This window comes from Cebidichthys violaceus, unplaced genomic scaffold, assembly GCF_023349555.1.
Source record: "Cebidichthys violaceus isolate CVI_PGR_0920_01 unplaced genomic scaffold, fCebVio1.0.p SCAF_3, whole genome shotgun sequence".
NCBI classification, from domain to species: Eukaryota; Metazoa; Chordata; class Actinopteri; order Perciformes; family Stichaeidae; genus Cebidichthys; species Cebidichthys violaceus.
This window is the reverse complement of record NW_027176483.1, coordinates 13,071,900-13,091,476: the sequence shown is the minus strand read 5'-3', so window position 1 is coordinate 13,091,476 and position 19,577 is coordinate 13,071,900. Positions and strand designations below refer to the sequence as shown.

Here is a 19,577-nt window from a genome sequence, read left to right as displayed (position 1 = left end):
ATTGTAAAGTAAAGCCGTTCTCAGCTAACCGTGTAATTTGATCTTTACTCTTTGTTATTCCACAGCCGCGTCACTGCAACAGTCCACCTTCAACTACATGTGCACGAAGTTCACAGCAACGGCTCTGTGAAAGTCGGTGTTTTTTGCTATGGTCTTACACTAAACGACGGTTGTTGTAGCTTGAGTTTCGTAGAGCGTTCGTCAATAGTTTTGTGTTTGCTGTGGCTGTTTTGTTGACAGCAGCGCCCGCGTGCTGAGACGCATCTCTGGTCCGGGTGGGCGTGAGAGATTCAACTTGGCTTATATAGCGAGCGTGAATGTTTAGCAGACTGCAAGCGCACTATAGCTACAATGTGCGTATTAATGCCTTTTACACGAGTAGATTTACGACCGTAACGGCTCACAATGACCGACTTTAGTCACATTTCGGGAGCAATAAAGGGAGTGATTTCCTCCGACAGCAAACAACAATAACAACAGCCATCCCTTGCTAATCTCATGAAGCCTATTCTCACACTATTAAAACACATTTTCGCGTTCATCTTACTGTCCTCCCACTTTGCCCGGTAACTTTACCTGTTTATAAGGTGAGATATACATCAAGTTGACCAACTAGTCGGTTTTGCAGCAGGCCCCAAAAGAGCAATTGTTCTTACACAACTCGAAGCTTGTTTTAAATTACACATCTGAACAGACAACTACGACTTTAAAACCCCTTAAAGCTCCAAAGACCTCAAACAAATACAAAGTGGCTGCATTCGTTACCTTGTTGCAGGCTGCGTGAAGCTGATTCAAAGTAATAGTCCTTATGGCGCGTCCTTACGATGTGACTGTTATGAAAATCAACCCGCATCAGTAACCCGCTCCCTTGTTGATGTCTGCGCTTGTGGACGGGACTGGATAGTTGTGGACTAAGTGCGCATGCGTCGTATCCACACCTCCATTTCAGAGTAGGGCAGAAGTCTTTTTTCTTTTTCTTCAATCAAAGCATTTACATAAACGACGCGTGACGTGGCCGTGCGTCTGCATCCAACTGGCCTTATAAGGATGGGAACATTGCGCGGGAACAGGGGGCTCGGCCCCGGTTGCTATGGCACATTGGAGAGTGTAAGCAAAGGGGCGGGGCCTGTCGTTTTACTACAGAGCGGCAGATGGCCCGTCTGGAGGCCTACGGTTTTTAGGGGGCTCGGCGTCTAGCGGGGAGATGCGCTTTGTTGAACTGAATTGCGTGACAGCGGACCAGCAGATTAGTGGTAAATATAAGGTGAAAAATGGCCTCCACCCAGTGATCAGTTCAGGGAGAACAACCACTGCAGACCAGACATCCGGCTGTGACATAACACTGCATCGGTGTGATAACATTTACTAGAATGTATAGACTGCCTATGCTGCCAGCAATACACTTTGGGAAAAAATCTTAATGCAAATAAAAGTGTGGATAACATGTCTATTATGGGGGCTTGAATTATAAATTGATGGTCAAAATAAATAGATGTAGCACTCCAATGCTATTCAATTCTGCAATAAATACTCTAATTACTTTACTCTTTTACTTCAGGGTTATTGAATTGAATTGCATCCCTTGTATGAGGCTGTTTTGCTGTAATGGCTGTGACATCGCCAACACTATCTGTCGGAGGACACGGGCAAACACAATGTAGCCTATATACAGTAGTTGATCAAGTTTTCATTTCACTATAAAAGTCAAATTCTTTGTAAATATTACATGCAATTAGTCCAATGTCATAAATGTACAGTGAACCTTTTAGAAAATGAAAATCATTTTGCTGCACTAGAATCCTATCCTTTCAGATAGATTTGAGCGAATAGCTACAAAAACACACAATACAAAGTCAGTTATGTCAATATTAACTTTAATCTTTGACAACACATTTCATAAATAACAATTCATTATTGCTTTCTCTAATCTGTATTAAATTATAATAGAGGCGTGGTCATTGTGGTTACATAGTGCTCGCAGGACAGTGCAGGAGACAGAATTTTCATAATTCTTTATCTATTAAATTAAATGTGACAACATAATACTGAGTTTTGTAGAAACTGCACTCAATTCATTGTCTGTAGACAACTGAACAGTTTAGAAACAAACAGCATGACAATTATACACATAATCAGTAAAATGTGTCCATAGTGGAATCTACTGTTTTACACAGACACAAACAAGATGCCGTTATACAGAAAAATATGCCACAAATTCATTACACTATAATAACAAATGGGAGCAATTATATCAAAGGTCTAATGAAGCAACATTTTTACAATGAGAGAGGGGGAAAAGCTTTCTGACAAAGTCTGACACAATTAGGACACCAGTTTGGTTTCAGTGTTTCACCAACAGAGGATTTCAGGAGCACAACTCTTCAGTATGTGACCCCGAACTGAAGTAAACAATTATAAACAGGCAAGATGTTACACCGCATAACAAGAGCATAATAATATAACATTTTGTAACATATTATCAAATGGGAACATTATCTTTGTAGAATATATTTAATAAGATATCCAATGAATGAAGTTAAGGTTGTTGTTTTTTTTTATACAGTAAGGCCTGAGTCCTGATATTTCAGATCACAACACAGTAAGACATAAAACAAACAAACAGATTTGGCCATGCATGTGCTTAGTTTAAAGTTCAAGTGCAAGCAATACAGCAGTTGAAGGAGAGTTATAGTTGTCGTAGGGTCAGGTACATTTGATGGTGTGAGCTGTGAAAATAGCTACTGAAAATGTGGGATAATGAATTACTTTCTATTTCTCCTTGAGGAAACAGAATTTCACAGTGTAAACAAGCATGGAAAAATCGGACTATTTCCTGAAGCAAATACAGTATATAAGACATTTACATCAGTGAACAAGGCAATCCGTTTGGCGCTTGAGCTGCCAGTGACTTGCTCTGGTCCACTGTCTTCGTTTATGAAAAAGTCACATTTCTCAAGTGTCTGAATGTCCTTTCTTTCCCCACAGATGGCAAGATGAATGTTTTAACCAATCTGCATTCCTGCAGTAGGTCACAGAGCAGGGGCTTTTCTGTTAGGGTCAGAGGTCAACTCCTTTGACCAGCGCAGTCTCCAGGGTAATGGTAAACTCATTGAGTGTGTGCAGGATGCGGGAGAGGGAGTGTACAGCAGCTCGGTCCCGCAACAGAGCACCGTCCTCATACGACGGCGCTGTCAGGGGACACTCAGCCAGCAGGGGAAGCCAATGAGAGAGAAGCCGGTCCCTGGCAAGAGGAACAGGTAAGTGGTCAATTATGGTCCCATAAAGGCCTGATGAAGTTGAGGATGGAATTGAAAGGTGAGTCCGCTGACTACAAGACATAACTAGTGCATGTTCTTTCTCTTGAAACAGCTTTCAGCCACAAGAAACAATGCTTTCAGTGTTCATTCAATGTCAGTCCACAGCACGACAAGACAAGAAGTCATATGATTAAAGTTCCAGGCATTGGTCACAATACACCCCGAAGTGTATTGCTAATCTGTTCTTGCTATTTTAAAGCAGTTTACTTTAATTGACAGAACATAAGAAGAGAAGTAGAAAAGGACAGAAAAACATATGACCTTACTGGTTGACTAGACCCAAACCCACTTAGACTTTATTGAAACCAATCTATATTCATTCTGTTGATGCAGAAACATGAGATAGCAAAGATTTTTGTAAATGTCAGTTATCTAATTGATATTCACCTTTTTTACAGAAAAATGTAAGCTAAATTAGTTCAGTTTAGTTATTAAAAACAAAATGTTTTTGTGAACTTGTAATAAATTCACACAGATATGAATAACTTTTCTGCATTCCATGTCCAACCATAAGAAGACAAAGGCTGACATGTTCCCGAACTGTGCTGTATGGTATGTAAATAGTTCAATGTAGTTGGTGTAGTCAAGCTGCAGCATGCTTCCTCTGGGCCTCAGGAAGGAAACTATATCACATTTGTCCAACACTATATAAATCACCAGGATGCTTTAAAATCGCAGACTCCAGTGGGGAGAGTGTTTTCAAATGGATTGCCTATTTCTGTTTTAAATAAGGATTATAAATCAATGTTTTTAGACTTATTCAGTTGGCTTCATTACATAAGTCTCAGTCCAATTATAAAGCTATCTCACCTGATTCCCAAGCAGACGAACAGCTGAAACTTGCCCTCTTTTCCAATGTTTCGTGGCGAGGCATTGATGGCATTGACGTAGTGACACAGCAAGTCGCAAGGGGGACCCTTTGGCAGCGTTGATCCGTGCAGGCCACCCATCTGATCAGCTGTCTCAATGGAAACCACTGTCTTTTCTATGGGAAATAATTGGTCATACTTTCAGTTTACAGACAATAATGGAAAATTAGGTTGTAGAAGACAAACATTGGAGATAGAGGATGTAACACTGGTTGTTAACAAAACACATCAACCATGCCTTTATTGCATGAAATTTGATATGTGAAATGTATGCTCATCACCACTAGATGGGGACATCAGCAAGAAGTAAAACATCACTTTTAATGGACTCGCACTCGCAGCACTCACCAACAAAGTCCCAAACAAACACATTCCTCAGGAAAAGACGGTTAGATTTGAGCCCGTGCAGGAGGAACTTCTCCAAGGAAAGTACCAGACCGCCTTCACCACACAACAACACTGTCAGGTTTCCCCTCTGGGATGAGAGAAATGGGAGTTAATGGAGGCACTGTAAGCAAGAGGCTCATCTTTCAACTTCAGTAAATCCTCACATATTACATTTTTCCCCAATCCTCCACAGCAGAGAACAATTTGTTTATTTTCTAATCTAAAATGCTCTTCTTTCATTAACTAAGAGGAAGCAAACAGAACAGGGCAAATGCCTGTACATTATAGGCGGAGCACTGAATATGTTATTTCAATGAATAGGAGGCCCATTACAGATAAACGAAAGTGATCAATCAAGTCCCGCGCTTTTAACTTGTTGTGGAGATGAGAGAGGCTAGTCTGATATACGAACAAAACAAATGAAGCCTGGGCCAGAGGAGCCGGGGTAACGAACCATGTTGGAGATAAAAATAACACAAGCCGGAGGTTGACAGTAATATTACACATCGCTGTATTACATGCTTTGCATTAACCATTTTCACAACATTTTAGCTTAGTGAGCCAACAGGTTGAAATAATATATTAATGTGTTATGCACACACACTATTTACAGTCACATACCTCTTGTTCGGGTTTGTGGAAATGCTTAACAAGGTTATTTGCTGCCTCCCTCATGTCCTCTTGTACTTCAACAGACAGTATTCCTGACAACATAAATCAAGAAAAGTTACAAATGGAAACATGAGGATGAATGATGACAGACATGAGGGCAAGTGGACAGGAGCTAAATAGAAAGGTGATCCAGGAGCAGAATCTGTTATTGTACCAACAAGTAGGTCAGCTATTGTACTAAAGAATGTGTTCTTTGTCACTACGCACTGCTTCGGCTGCCAAGCGATTCCAGCACTGCCCGCACACTCTGAGAAGGAGAGGCCAGCTCCGGAGGTGTCCCTGTCCACCGTCCAGCATCCTCCTCTCCTCCAGGTGACACCAGCTGACCAATGAGAACTCTTTCCAAGCTGCCGTCACCCACTCCTTTCCCCAGCCATCGGCCACATGGGAACCTGAAAGGAAAGAAGACAGTGTTCTATTATCATCTAACTCTAAAACATTTATTATACGATTATTAGGTAAGAACCATCTGTTCGAAACAAATTGTGTTGTGTAGTGGGTGTGTACAGTTCATTTTTCTAAATAACTTTTAGTTTAGTTAACTGACAACAATTTTCGAAGGTGATACTTGTATCTCTAGAGTGAATTACTGTATACTAGGCAGCAGCTGGCATCAGTTTATGACATTATGGTAATAAATGACCTCATGGGAGTATTTAATTAAGGAAGCTCAGACATCCAATATTTGACAGTCAGGATGATTCAGATGTCATTGTGTCTTTATCAAACGGGAAGGCTGTTGTCCTTAAACAAACTCTTGTAAAGTTAGCCACTGTGCTTTGAGGTCACAGTCAGTGTTAATTGAAGAGATCAGGGTCAAAATAAGAAGCTTACTTGTAGGTGTGTCCAGTGATCTCATTATACACCATCACACAGTCAATCAGACACTTGGCCAGCAAGCCAGAGTTCTCCTGTCCCAGCTGCAGCGTGCTCAGCCTGCCCAGGTTCTTGCACTGAAAAGAAAAGCACAAACCACAGTAAGTATATCCAGGCATGTGTCTCTGTTTGACGTGATGTTGACCTTACTGCTGCAGAGCTCACACAAACCTGGAAAAAAATCTCTTGTGTATTCTTCGGGATCTGTCTAACGCCTGAATCACCCAGTTCTCCCGACACACACACCCAAGGGTCAACTGTTGCCATTGCAATGCTCAGCTTCTTCATGGGTATTATAACAACACGGTATGGAATACCTGAAGAGACAAAAGAGACCAAGAGCAAAGTTTAACTCATTAATGTCTCACAATATGGATTATACGGACAATAAGGATTTTCACAGCATTGGTCCAGTTTTTATGTCTTTTGTTTGAGGTCTAAAGGGTCTGTGTGAATCCATGGGATACCGGTGTAATTCAAGTATATATGGTCAGTGGATGGAGAGACAGCACAAAGGCAACTTTCAGTGTCCTCAGAAGCTATAAAGCTGCCAGTAAATTCCAACATTTTGTTGCTAGATTTTACAGGACTTACTGATGGAGGCGAAGACGCGGGTGAAGCAGAGGTAGTCCACAGTGTTGAGAGAGAGCAGATGGAACAGAAACTGCTCCCTTTCTTCCTCACAGAGCAGGAATGCATGAGGTTTATACAGCTGCCTGTTAGGGGACAAGGAGAAAGAGACTTACTATAAATGATATCCAGAAACACTAGTCATTTGTCTACTTGTCATTAAAGTCAATTATGAGTGAATTCTGACCTGAGCAGCTCCTGGTTTGTAAGCAGTTCTTTAAGGTGCTGGGACAGCATTTTCTTCTCCAGAGCCAGGTGGATCCAGGCCCGAGCCTGACCCACCTCAGACATACCCTCACTCATGGTCTGGATAAACCTGGAAGAACAACAACAGATAAGTAAAAAACAAGCTCTAATACTAAGCTTTTTTGTCATAAAATTGCATCTAATGATGATCACTGGTCTTAACCAAAATATCTGTTAGTAGAAAGATGAAATGAAGCAACAACAAATTTTTTCATCTACATTTTTCATAAAACATACCTTAAACACACGCATGTCATATACAATTTTTCCCACAGAGATGCACCACCCTTTCCAACACTAGAGTAAGTTTGCTCTGGTTACCTCATATCCTGTGTTACCGATCCTCTCAGGAGCAGAGTGCCAACATCAAGCGTTCTCTGGTCCAAACAGTTAGACCCTAAAATTGACACCAAGTTAAACACGTATGATAATTCAACTCTTAGCTCATTGATTTACACAAGAAAAACAAATCAGTCAGGTTGTGCTCTGACCTGGAGACTCAGCTGGTATCTCCATCTTCACCCGGGTCGCCTGGTAGTGAAGCAGATGGGACCAAAGAGCGGACTTCCCCTGTTCAGAAAAAACACACAAGTCAATATTCAGCCTGTTTATACAGTCACCTCTTTGTGTTTGTATGCATGATGTGAATTTGTTTACGTGAGAACACACATGTTTTTTTAGGTCATCTGAGCTGATAAGGCATGCTAAATTATGTGTTTGACCTGTTTGAGCTGCAGACCATGACCCCAGGTTCTCTCCAGTAGGTCACACAGACCGTGGATGAGTGTGTTTTCCTGCAGGCCTGTGATGTTGGCTTCTCCCTGACCCAGTTCCACACTCTCCTTCCCCATCCTCTCCATCAACATCCGTTTGGTCTGAAAAAGCCAGAGAGCATTTTGTGGCATTCACCTTGAACAACAATTTAAGAAATCAGTGACAGCAGTGTCTCCATCGCCACACAGATAGAGCTCTTACCTTCAGACGACACTCGCTCAGCAGCCCGTCGACAAACTCGCGGTGAGTCTGAGTGACAGCTTGAGGCGATGAATCAAGCAGCTTAGCCTGGCGAAGGTTCTTCCTCACAAATATGTGCTTCTTTTAAACAAACAAAAGGTAATATATCAGACAAAAGCGTCCTATGGTGTGTGTGAGTGAGTGAGTGAGTGAGTGAGTGAGTGAGTGAGTGAGTGAGTGAGTGAGAGAGAGAGAGAGAGAACATATGAAAGTACCGGTCTATGTTCATTGTCCACTCCCGAGTGTTCAGTCACAGTTGATCTCTTGAGGTCAGTCCTGCGAGATGATGTGACACGACCAGACCACCTGCCCACCCAGATAACATAGCAAAAATAAATTCACAATTCCAAGTGTGTGGGGAGGTGTTTGTGTATTTAAAATATATGTGTGTGTATTTTGGTAGGTAATAAAGTAGACCATGACAATTAGTTATATTCTAATGCTGTGGTTCCCATCCTCTTTGTCTACCCACCACACAGCTTCCATCAGATGACCTCAAGTATCCGGTTCTTGGTGTTTGTAAATTACTTTAGGCTAACTATATCAACTGTTTGTTAATTCATTTTAGTTTGGTTAATTATTGTGAAGAGAAATTTACAAAAAGATCAGTATCACACCAATTAGAGATCCTATTTGGATGTTTATTTTCCACCTAAAATATGTGGATGTATTTGTTTAATCACAAATATAATTTTCAAATCAGTTGAGCTACTCCTTGTAGCCCCTGGGCTCGAATTACAAGTGTCCATGGTTGGGAATCACTATTGTAATGTATTCTCACTAAAGAACAGCAGAAAAATAACGGCTCACTTGTTAGTGTTTTGTCCTTGTGCAAGCACATCAGCCTGCAGCTTAGGAAAGTAGCCCGGATGGTGACGACCCTGGCCGATCCTCATGTCCAGCAGGTGGGGGTGTATGGCTGTGTGGTCAGCCTTCAGCAGTCTGCGCTCGATGACCTGAGCTGCAGAGACAAACCCATCAAAGGTTAGGATCCAACAGGAATATCTACTGTTGATAAGTCATGCCGAGTCATGGAAGTGACGATAAGTGGGAACATCTTGTTCTCAAGTGCTATGAATTTTGCTTAGTTCCAAGGGAGACTGGAATGGTGTACAACAGCATGGAGTAATATAATGGAACAACATCTCTGAAGCAGTCTGATTGTGAACAGTAATACAGCCAGATTGAGATGCAAGCAGTGCATTTTCTGCAGAAGTTGGCAGGACTTCAAAGCTTTGAAACAGTTTTCATATGACACAAAGCCCTGTCCTCCGCTTATACTTTACAATGCTCATCCCCTACTGTATCCATTAGTTTACCGCTCTCTAATTCCCTAACTCTACCTGTCTTTTCCCACTCAAATAATATTCCATCCCTTTTGTGTTTCAGTTATTCATCAGATAATTAGATTTTATTTCGTTTTAAGAAATCTTTCCCATAGTTACTATTTGAATAGTTAAATGTTCTGGCACACAAGGCATCTCAAGCAGAGGACTTATTACAAATTGAGAGAAGAAATGGTGGTTGCAGAAAGGATAGCAACATAATCAACATACAGCATAAACCCAAACAAAAGGACAGATGGCAACAGATTTGCACATTCCCTCTTGACAATCTGGCATCCACTTCAATCATCATTCTGCTCAATCTACCAATTGGGGGTTCAAACTACTTTTTTCACTACATACTATCCTAATGCGAAAAATTGGCTGCAGAAACATCCAGAAGTTATTCTTGGTTTGTTATAGGTTGTCAATAAAATGTACAGCTTCTTCAAATGACTGCATGTAATAATTTAAGTTACAATTAAGTGCCAAATCTATGAAAATGAAGCAGAGAAATATAAAGGCTTACTTGGTGACAAAGACAACGCATAGCAACATTAATCCATGATATACTAACACAGTCACAGTACCTGATTCAAAGACTGTGGTGCATTTCCTGTAGTGACAGTTACGGGAGTCCTCTTCCTCGTCTGTGTCATACAGTCGTTCTCTCTCCAGGCGGCTGTCAAACAGCTGCTGCAGTGGTTCTCTATCCGCCCAGCGAGATATCACCTTCCCATCCACGAAGGAAGAAAACATGGATGTCTCCAGGAACCGGGACAAGAAGTGCAAGTGGGTAGCAGGCTGAACTGAGAGGAAGGAACCCTGAAACATTGACAAGTACAAACACAACATGGACAGGTATATAATGTGTCAGTCACAAGGTATTTCAAAAACCCACTAAGATATCTATATATATGTGGAAATAATTGGCATCAGCACAGTAGTTTAATTCGATCTTTGTGCATTAACGTCTACTGAAGTACCTTGTCAAAGCTGAACGTCCCCTCTCGGTTGCTCAACCAGGAATCCAAATCAAGAGCGCTATGGATGACAAACTCCTCGTACCGGCCAAACAGGGCAGCAAAACGTCCAGCAAACACCTCCCTCAGCTGAATGTTTAGCTTTGCAGCCTTCAACTCTTCCTCCTCCTCCTCAAACACGTGTCCCAGCGTCTTCCCTCCATCAGACATCTTTTCTCCTCCGCACCTCCGTGCCAGAGCCTGCAGCCTCTCCAGCACCTCCAGCTCCTCGCCTCCGAGATTCCCGTTCCTCCTGTCCTCCATCAGATCCTCCAGCACCAGGCTGCTCAGGCGAGGGGAGGCGGTGGCTGGCGTGGTGAGCACACCACCCTGTGGAGGGAGCCCGAAACGCAGCAGTACCTCACTCAGCTCCTGGATTAACTCGGTCTGGTCTGGAAACACGGGGAGGTCCTCGGGGGCCTCGACACAGCGGTTGTCAATGTCCACAAAGCACAGGTTTGCCTTTGAAGCAGAAAGAGACAACATATAAATGTGCTTACTTTTCAACTGGCTCCTCCATCAGATAATTATAACAGGTTTAACCAATCACAATGCAGTGGCTGAGCTTTAACATCCAATTAAGATCAGTATGAAGATGTGCTTTCCATTAATAGAATCTTGGCATTTCACTGCGCTAAGCCCTCAGAGGATATTAGCATGTGAAGGATTATCTAGTGATTACTGTTATCACTGCAACAGAGGGAATTGTGGAAACCTTCAATATCAGGCTTTCACACTGGCAAACAAATCAGAAATACGTGCCAAACTGTATGAAGCTGCTGAGTAATGAAGTCCAGAACTTTGTGACAAAGATAGGCACCGATTTAAAAATACTGCCTCTGTAAGCAGCAGTGGAGCACAGCGCAGTCAGCAGCAACGCCACCTTCAACAGTGACCCCAGGCAGTCAGTTTACAACCTCAGGGGAAGTTGATGTACTGTAGAGTGGACACATGCAGACACCTTCTTACTCTGTGCAGCTTCATCCTCCTAGTTAATGCCTTCACTTCTTACTTATGTTTTGTCATCATCTCTTTCATTCGGTTGCATTCAGGTATTTCCTACGTATCAATAAAAAATATTTTTGGACCTTTTGAGTCAAACTGTGCCCTTGTCAAATTAAGAAAAAAAACAATCAAACCAAATCCTACATGTGTGATTAAACTATTTCACACTTCCTTGCAATTTACCACCCATACATCAAATTCCACAACTACAGAAATAAGTGGAGATTCCTATTTCTCATTAATTATTCAGCAAGTCCCATTATTCTAGATCTCTCATGCTCTGTGTTTTTGCTTTCATCAACCCCCCGGGCTGTCTTTCAACTGCCTCCTTTCTGGGGCACAGCGACTTCAAAGAGCCTTCAGTGAGATATTCATGCAGCATAAATTTAACTCAAATCAAAATGTGAAGGGGGAGGGGCCCTCTGAGGAAGTGCATCGTCGTTTGCTGAAATGTCTGCTTCCTGAAATCCTGACTGTCATGTTCACAAGAAACTACAGATGAAGATCCGTGTTCAGTTGTGTACCTCATGTGGCAGGTGGAGGGAGGATCGCTGAGTTCCATCTCTGCGCTGGAAACCCATCAGGAATGGTACAGGAGCATCCAGGAGGTGATGTAGCGGTGCTGAAACAATGGGCAGGTAGATGTGTTGCCACTGGAATGGGAATAGCAAGGTGGTGACGCCCTCTGCCACTGTCATCAAACGTTGGTAGTCTGAGGAGATGAGAAAGACGAGAGAGAGTGAGAGAGAGAGATGGGGCATTAGCATCAAGGACTCACCTATAAGTTCAAAGGGAAGGACCGATTTTCAAGTACATCCCCTTTAACCGTCTTTTAATTAAGCTGTTTATGTGAGTTGATTATAAAACTATTTAATTAATATTCCTGTTTACATGCCACAGAGCACAGCCCAATTAATGACTGAGGATGCTCCACATTCATTAAGTTACAATGTTAGTGTCTCTACAGTATTTAACCTCAAACCCATCTACCATGTTGTTACCATAGACTGTGGCTGGTAATGTGGCATAATTGTAGTGTAAATTGTGAAAAAAAAGATATTTTGTTTAATTTTGTGCCATGTCCTGTACTTTATTTTATGTGATGCTATTAACAGTATCTTGTTATGAGTAAAAACAGCTGCTTTACTATAGGTGTTGCTAAATACTGCAAAAACATTGATTAAGGTACAATGTTTAAAAACTGATCTTCTTAATGACATTAATAATGTCTACTTTTGACTTTACAATGACCTTATTTGCACTGAACTAATAACTGAATAGTGAGCTTACCTTGAGAGCAAAGCAGGACTTGTGTCTCCAGAAGTGCACAGGTAAGTAGTTGAACCATATTGTCCACACCCAGCAGCGAGAACGCCTCTCCAAGAGGATACTCCCCCAGCGGAAGTTCCCCCGGCCCGGGCCGCTGGCACACAATGGGTCCCTGCACCCCGTGGAACCTCAGTGACCTGCCAGGAGGAGGCAGGGGCACCTCGTACAGGATGTTATGGATGTAGCTCTCTATCGGGAGGGGCGGGGCTGTGTGAGACGTCACAGCCTGGTGCAGCTGAGACAGAAACTCTCGAGCAGCTTGAAGGAAAGGGAGCGGCGTGAGGAGGCAGAGGGCTTTGGACACGTACAGAGTGTCCCGAGCTGGATCGAAGGAGCCTGCGCAGCCGAGGCAAGCAGAAACCAGAGACTCAGTGTCTGACTCATCCAAGCTGCTCACTAGCGAGTCCATGCTGGAGGTGGAGGGCGATGAGGCAGATGAAGACGAGGAAGAAGGAGAGGAGGCAGATGAAGCTGAATGGTGCTCCACGTGGTGCATCTGGCAGAGAGTCTGCATAGCAGTGATGATCGGAGCACTGGTCACCTCCTCATAGAAGGTGTGGACAAAGCCGTAGGAACGTGTACCGTCGTCAAAAGACATTGTGAATGAGTGAAACTGAGGATCAAGCCTGTCTGCCCGCGTACGGAAGGAGAGACCCCTCGGCATACAGAGCTGAGGAGGAAACAGAGAAGAAAAACAATGACGTCAATAACTGACAGTAGTGGTGGATTTTCTAAACTATCCACTTGTTTTTTGTATTTATAACTAAAGCCCATAAAGGCCATTATAGAACATGGCAAGTGTGCTGTAATTTAACTTGTGAACATTGAGGAGGCTGAACAAGAAGAGACGGATATCTGAAGAAACATTAAGCTTGTTGCCAGCAAAAAAATGTAATATTCTATCTTCTTAGAATTAAAGGATATATGAAATTGAAACAAGATGCTTAACAAGTAACTTAATGTTAAATATGTCTGAGTACCCTGTGACAAGTATTGTATACTGTTGTATTTGTTCTACTGGTGCATGCAGTTGTTTCCGGATCTGAAAACCCAATAAAATTAAAAATGTTAAATAAGACCACACATTTTACTGATACCATAAACAGATAACACAAAATACTGTGGTGACTACTGGCAGACTTCTTTTGTGACAAAATTCATGCACGCTGGTTAGAAGAACCTCAAAACATTTGCGCTACAAACGAGCACATCTTGTCCTTCCATTTCCACTGTTGTGGGAGAAAGAAGAAGCTCTCACCATGTTGACGGCATCTTTATTGAAGGGGTTTCTGTCGGTGCTTTCAGGGTAGTGCACCAGAACCTTGGACTTGAACGAACGTCGAATGGGGCTCTGCTCAAAGCCTTCACCTGAAAGACAAACAGACGCAGAGAAAAAGGGAGTTACTGCAGTATCATATTAGTACAGACTGGTCTTTGACCTTAGTCTCTGCTGAGACAGACTTCGTCACACGATGTAAAGGACGGAACAGAGGACGTCACAAAATGACAGCAGCTATGATTTATGGTAACGCTCGAACAGGACGACCTTTTCTGACACGGCCTGAAAAAACAAAAACAAAGTTCATCTGTTGTTGACAGCAAGGTTCATTCTGCAGCAAAGAGGGAAAGCCCTTCCAACAGTTATGTAACTCATCTCATTACCATAGAGATACACTGGAAAAGCGGTACAACAGCCCTCATCCCTGACACTCAGTGGAAGGGAACTCTTTAGGCTTGTAGAGAATGCACGGGATGAAAATATGCTGCTTTTTCATACATAAAAAGTGCTCAGACTCAGGATAAAGGAGGATAGATATTTATATAACAGCTACATGTACATGAAAGGATTGAATTTGCAATGCATGCAAGTAAACTCACAATGCACAGATTTGATGCATTGCCCCCTCTAGCTCAAGTCTCTCCTCTCTTCAAGCTTGTAGCTCCAGTTACATACAGAGTCTGTGTGAGCATGAGCAGAGGAAGAGGAGCTGCTGAGGATAGAAATAACGTGTGTGTGTGTGTGTGTGTGTGTGTGTGTGTGTGTGTGTGTGTGTGTGTGTGTGTGTGTGTGTATGATTCAGCGTTTGTAATGGACTGACAGTAGTGAATGAGGGGCTTTCATTATTCATACACTTTCAGAAGGGGATGCCCTTGAACAGTACTCATCACTGTATTCCCCATTTCACTAATCCACCATGAATTCTCAGAGTTCATGTTCAGCTTCAACCGACATCACTGCATTACAAGAACAAAAACAACTGCAATTGGGAAAGAAACTAGTGTTCTCTTTCAGCTTTGACGCACTCATTCAGCATTCAGGTACATCCTGAAGCTCACCTGCCTACGATGTGACGCACAGCTACCCGAGAGAGGAAACTGCGCCACGGGCAGAGTGAGGAAAGAGCACCACTTCACGTTAAACTGAGTCAGACCGGTGGGTGGGAGACAGAAGCTAATGGATCACAGTAACGAGAGGGGGAGTCAATGTTCTTTGCTAAGGATACAAAGTGGTGTCGGTGCTGAGAGGCACAATCGAGCACCTAGTTGCCATGGTAGCACTTTCCGCTGTGGCCTCGAAGATAGCCATGAAGACAAAGCCCGTCGGCGGTTTACGTCACCCCGAGTTTCATCAGCTGACCCAATTAAGACCCACACTCCTCCTGACACGGACTCCCACCAAAGAGGTGGTACAGACCACATTCACAAGGGCAGAGGGAGGTTTGTTTTAGTGTTCGAATGAAAGGATAAATGTCTGTTTCACTTGGCTGTAATTAACACGTTTACTCCTCTTACCACATTAACACACGCGCACACACAGTAGAAACCATGTATGAGCTCATGCATTGTAGAGCACTTTATATCATCAAACAGGCTGCAACTAATGATTATTTTCATAATCATTTAATCTAACAATTATTGTCTTGGTTAATCATTTTGTCTATAAAATGTCAGACAATAGTGACAAATGTCTATCACAATTAACTAAAACCCAAGGTGACATCTTAACATTACCTGTTTTGTGTTTGACCAACAGTCCAAAAGCCCAAATATATTGAATTTTCTGTCACATACAGTAATTCAAAGAGAATCAGCAGATCCTCCCAATTGAGATGCTGAAACATGCTGAGCATTTCTGGTTTAAAATGGATTAACTTTCTGTCTATCAACTAATGGATTAATCAACTTGTTGTATCAGCTTCACTACCACTATAACATCAATATTATCAATGTTTTTGGAGGACAAAAATAAGTGTGTTTCGTATTCATTCCACGGTTTAGACATTCATCACATAGATTTATGTCCCCGAATGGTGCCTCTTCCCTAAAACAGGCACACTTCATTAGGGATGATTGAACAGCCATAGACATCTGTCATATTCATCAACTGAGTTACCCCCAATGTCCCATTCATCACATGAGCAGATGAGGCTAGATATAAAAAGCGGAAAGAGATTAAATTACAGCAAATGTCAGCTGGCACTGACAGATTACGAGTTATTCCTTTTTGGTTTTAAACTGTTTAAATCACTTTGTCTTTGCATTACAGATTTGTCCGTCCACTGAAGGTTGAATCATGTGACAAAACAAGAAAGACTTATTTCTCTCTTCATCTCAGCCTGAGACACAGACATGGTGCTGGGCTCGTATAAATAAAGGATAAAAGTAACTATTGAGGGCCTAAAAATAAAATAACAGGTTGGAATTTTTGTCTACAATAAGACAAGTGCAAATATACATATCTTTGCAATCAGTTCAACATTATAATGCAGCTTTCAAATGTTTGGTCAGGGAGTTCTCGCCCTCCAGTGATGTCATACTCCTGTGACAGTCGGGTGCTGAAGCCTCGGCCATCCAGCAACAGGCAACATCACGTGAAATTTGATTAGGCTGCAGAAAACACAGTGGCATCCATTGAGAAGCCAACAAGGGCAGATTGTTTCTCGGTAGGCATTCTCGAATGACACATACACAAAAATAGAGACTGTATCACCTCATACATCCAAACGCCTGTACAGAATAAACATCTGCTTTTGATGACAGCTTTACAGAATATGGATGTAAAGTCAAACAGAGAAAAAAAATCCCTTGAAAGGCGAGCAGAGCCCCCTGCTGCAGTGGGTCTGAGATGACCCGCTGTTACATAAGCAGATTGGTGGAGCTCAGATTTAGCCAGCAGCGCTATCACTCGCCGCAGGGAGCCAGATATCAAAGTACCTGATGATTAGTTAGAGCAGTAATTAGTCTGCAGCAGAGCCATGTGTTCCAACATGAACAGAGCTCTTCCTAAACATACAGTTTTCTTATTCAAAAAGGCTGAAGGAGAAAGGAATGTCTGCTTACAGCTGAAGAGCTATGTTTCTGCTACAAAAAACACAGGGAGAATACAGGGTGTGACTATTGTTTGCAATCCAGGAAGTGACGTTCAATGTGTTGGTGCACCTGCACGGTTCTTTTTCCTCACAAAGACCCCCCCCCCCCCCACACACACACACACACACACACACGTCACAGAGGGCTTCTGGGTGAATCTGTCCTCAGTGCCAACAACTCAGTGTGGGAGAAAGCAATGCCACTTGATGTCTCTATTTCTAACAACCAGCAGCTGAGAAGCTTCCCATCACAAGCATCACTGCAGCTGTCATTGCCGTGGCAACCCCCACATCCACCTACAAACCAGCATCCATTTCCTCCCACTTTTGGCTTTCGGTGAGAAAAGGATGTATTTGGCTTTAAGCAAAAAAAGTCCATCTCTGTTTGAGAGCATGAAGAACTGAACAGACGAACCAACCATCACATAGATTACCACTGCTTTCATATTTTTATAGCTCATTCTATTTATGAGCTAATTCTCACACACAGTCCTCCTGTGTTAACCATGAACCACTGCCTGGATGCTCCATCTGTGCTCCAGCGTTAAAGGGCAGGATAGGATGCTGTTGTTCTCCCTCTTTTCAACCCTATTTTCCTCATCCAGGCGTAGCAGGGGATGACTTGCAGAAACCAACACCGCTATAATCACATTTAAAATATGAACAAAACACAATAAACAGGCCTGTAGTATGTTTCCCCAAGCAGAGACAATACAGAAGGGTGATACTATGGGGGGGGATACAGTATAATTGTCCTTTTAAATTCTTGCTTCATTTTCATGGTAAAATGATAATTATCTTGAATTTTGTGGTTTTGTTTATCTGCATTAAAGCCTACTCAAAAATATACCCTTTTAGTGTGTTTAAAAACACACAAATCCTCCCCAAAAAATCTATTAGCAAATTCTGATGGAATTTATTTGAAATAAAAATGTTATTGGCCTAAATATAGGCTATTTTACAGATATTATACACGCACACATTATGTTGTCAACAACGCTTTGTAAGAAAGAGGAATGTAGCGTCCAATGAAAACCTATTACAATGGATGTCACCCCTACACACTCAAATAGGCCTACATGAAATGGTAAATATGTTACATAAAGCATGACATGTCCTCGGATGTGTTTTTATGTGGTGTGGATTTGTTTGGTTCGTGTTTCTAGACCGTCTACCTGCTCCTTCGTCCGGCTCCAGGCCCGTCTCCGTGTCCACTCCACACACAACAAAATAGTGGGCGAAACGGCAAGAAGCCGATCCTGTGGCCGCTGCAGTCCCGTTCATCCTCGACGCGTTTCTGGTGTGAGAGCTCCGTTTGCTTCTACTTAACGTTGTGGATGTTCATAGCTGATGCGGCTGATCCGAAACGTTTCTGCGCACCCCTCGTCCTTCCGATCCTGATCCGTGCGCTGTGATGTGTCGGCCCGCCCGCATGCACTCTGTGACTCTGATGGAGCTCAGCAGGATCCAGCGATGGTCATCTCGCTGTTTCAGAAGAGGAGGGGGACGTACTGTGGGAGAGAGGGGGGAGACAAAGACCGGAACGCATCACCGACAGTGTTCAATCAGCCTCATTTGAAAGGGTGTTGTCCAAACTCATCATCCACGCCCACAGCACAGAAATCACGATTTGTCAAAGGGATTTAGGGATTTAAAAAAATATATCACAGTATAACCAGCAATGCATATTTAATTAAGATACTTTTTTAATTACTAGCAAAGGAAAGCTGATTAAAACGTTTAATAGTATAGATTTTTAGATTTATATAAGTAGGCAACAAGGTTCTACACATGAAAATCAGTTTACTGCCTGTGCAAACGGTTGTACAATGTATTTGTGGCTCTAGAGGGAGCTTTCTAAAATTTGAGAAAATAATAAAAAATTTGGTTTGAGACCTCAATGTATTTTTTACAGGAAGATTGCTTTATAAGCTTGAGTTGTGCAGTTTGAAAGAAGTGGGTTTTGGGGGTTTTAATCAGTCAAGGAACACCTAAATACACATTGTGTTGCATCAGAGGTGGACCCACACTAGAAAATAACGTCAGGATAACTGCTTTGAGTTTGACCAGTCTTTTGAAATCTGTCTCTTTTGAATCCTCCAACTTCATGGAAGAGCAATAATAACTGGATTGCCCCTTTAAGACTCAGTCAAATATGTATTCCAGCTCTGTGGCGCATATAGTCACCTCTGTGAACTAAATTTGGCATCTCTATATTTAGTTTGGACTCTGACAACAGTTAGATGACCTGTTATACAGTTTGACAATCATATGTAGGCCTACAATAGTCAGAGGCCACTGAGGTTTATAAACATGCAGCGGTAATGTAAACTATATAACACACTGGAAGCTTGAGTGGTAACCTGAGAATAAATTAAATGTGTTCACTTCTCTTCAACTTTGTAATGACTCTAGCAGCAGCACCCTGAATGAGCATTGTGAGGTGGTGGGACAGACATGAGAAAATATCTTAATAATTAAGTTACCTGCTGGAAATTAAAACATTGGACAAGAT

At 42.3% G+C, this 19,577-nt stretch overlaps 2 protein-coding genes across 3 annotated transcripts in view; both read right to left on the bottom strand.

The window, feature by feature from the left end:
* sinhcaf (SIN3-HDAC complex associated factor) overlaps positions 1-926 on the bottom strand; it is a 6,502-nt gene extending 5,576 nt beyond the window's left edge. The window contains exon 1 of the mRNA XM_068722804.1: positions 766-926. The gene's annotated coding sequence lies outside the window, so the exon portion shown is untranslated. The remainder of the gene's footprint in view (positions 1-765) is intronic.
* Positions 927-1,886: 960 nt separating this feature from the next.
* Positions 1,887-18,593, bottom strand: LOC137881071 (DENN domain-containing protein 5B-like). Of its 2 annotated transcripts, none has more exons than XM_068722801.1 (21): positions 18,238-18,593; positions 13,951-14,060; positions 12,654-13,362; positions 11,888-12,075; positions 10,323-10,820; positions 9,927-10,161; positions 8,822-8,972; positions 8,227-8,317; positions 7,973-8,089; positions 7,720-7,872; positions 7,489-7,567; positions 7,319-7,394; positions 6,939-7,067; positions 6,716-6,837; positions 6,293-6,438; positions 6,080-6,198; positions 5,453-5,637; positions 5,195-5,277; positions 4,535-4,661; positions 4,128-4,302; positions 1,887-3,241 (listed from the first exon to the last, which is right to left on the bottom strand). In XM_068722801.1, exons 1-21 carry the CDS (start codon positions 18,344-18,346, stop codon positions 3,058-3,060), a joined length of 3,786 nt encoding a protein of 1,261 aa, XP_068578902.1. In that variant the 5' UTR covers positions 18,347-18,593; the 3' UTR covers positions 1,887-3,057. The 2 variants fall into 2 exon arrangements, with proteins under 2 accessions (XP_068578902.1, XP_068578901.1); XM_068722800.1 differs by having other exon boundaries at positions 7,973-8,092; positions 18,238-18,592.
* Positions 18,594-19,577: the final 984 nt, after the last annotated feature.

What these genes read in the sequence shown, in the direction of transcription:
- LOC137881071 (XM_068722800.1), bottom strand. Translation starts at nt 18,346, where the DNA reads ATGAACGGGACTGCAGCGGCCACAGGATCGGCTTCTTGCCGTTTCGCC. An exon ending in TGGACAATGAACATAGACCG is followed by an intron (nt 8,093 to 8,226) that starts GTACTTTCATAT and finishes TTTGTTTAAAAG; the next exon opens with AAGCACATATTTGTGAGGAA. An exon ending in GTTTGTTTGGGACTTTGTTG is followed by an intron (nt 4,303 to 4,534) that starts GTGAGTGCTGCG and finishes TATTTCCCATAG; the next exon opens with AAAAGACAGTGGTTTCCATT.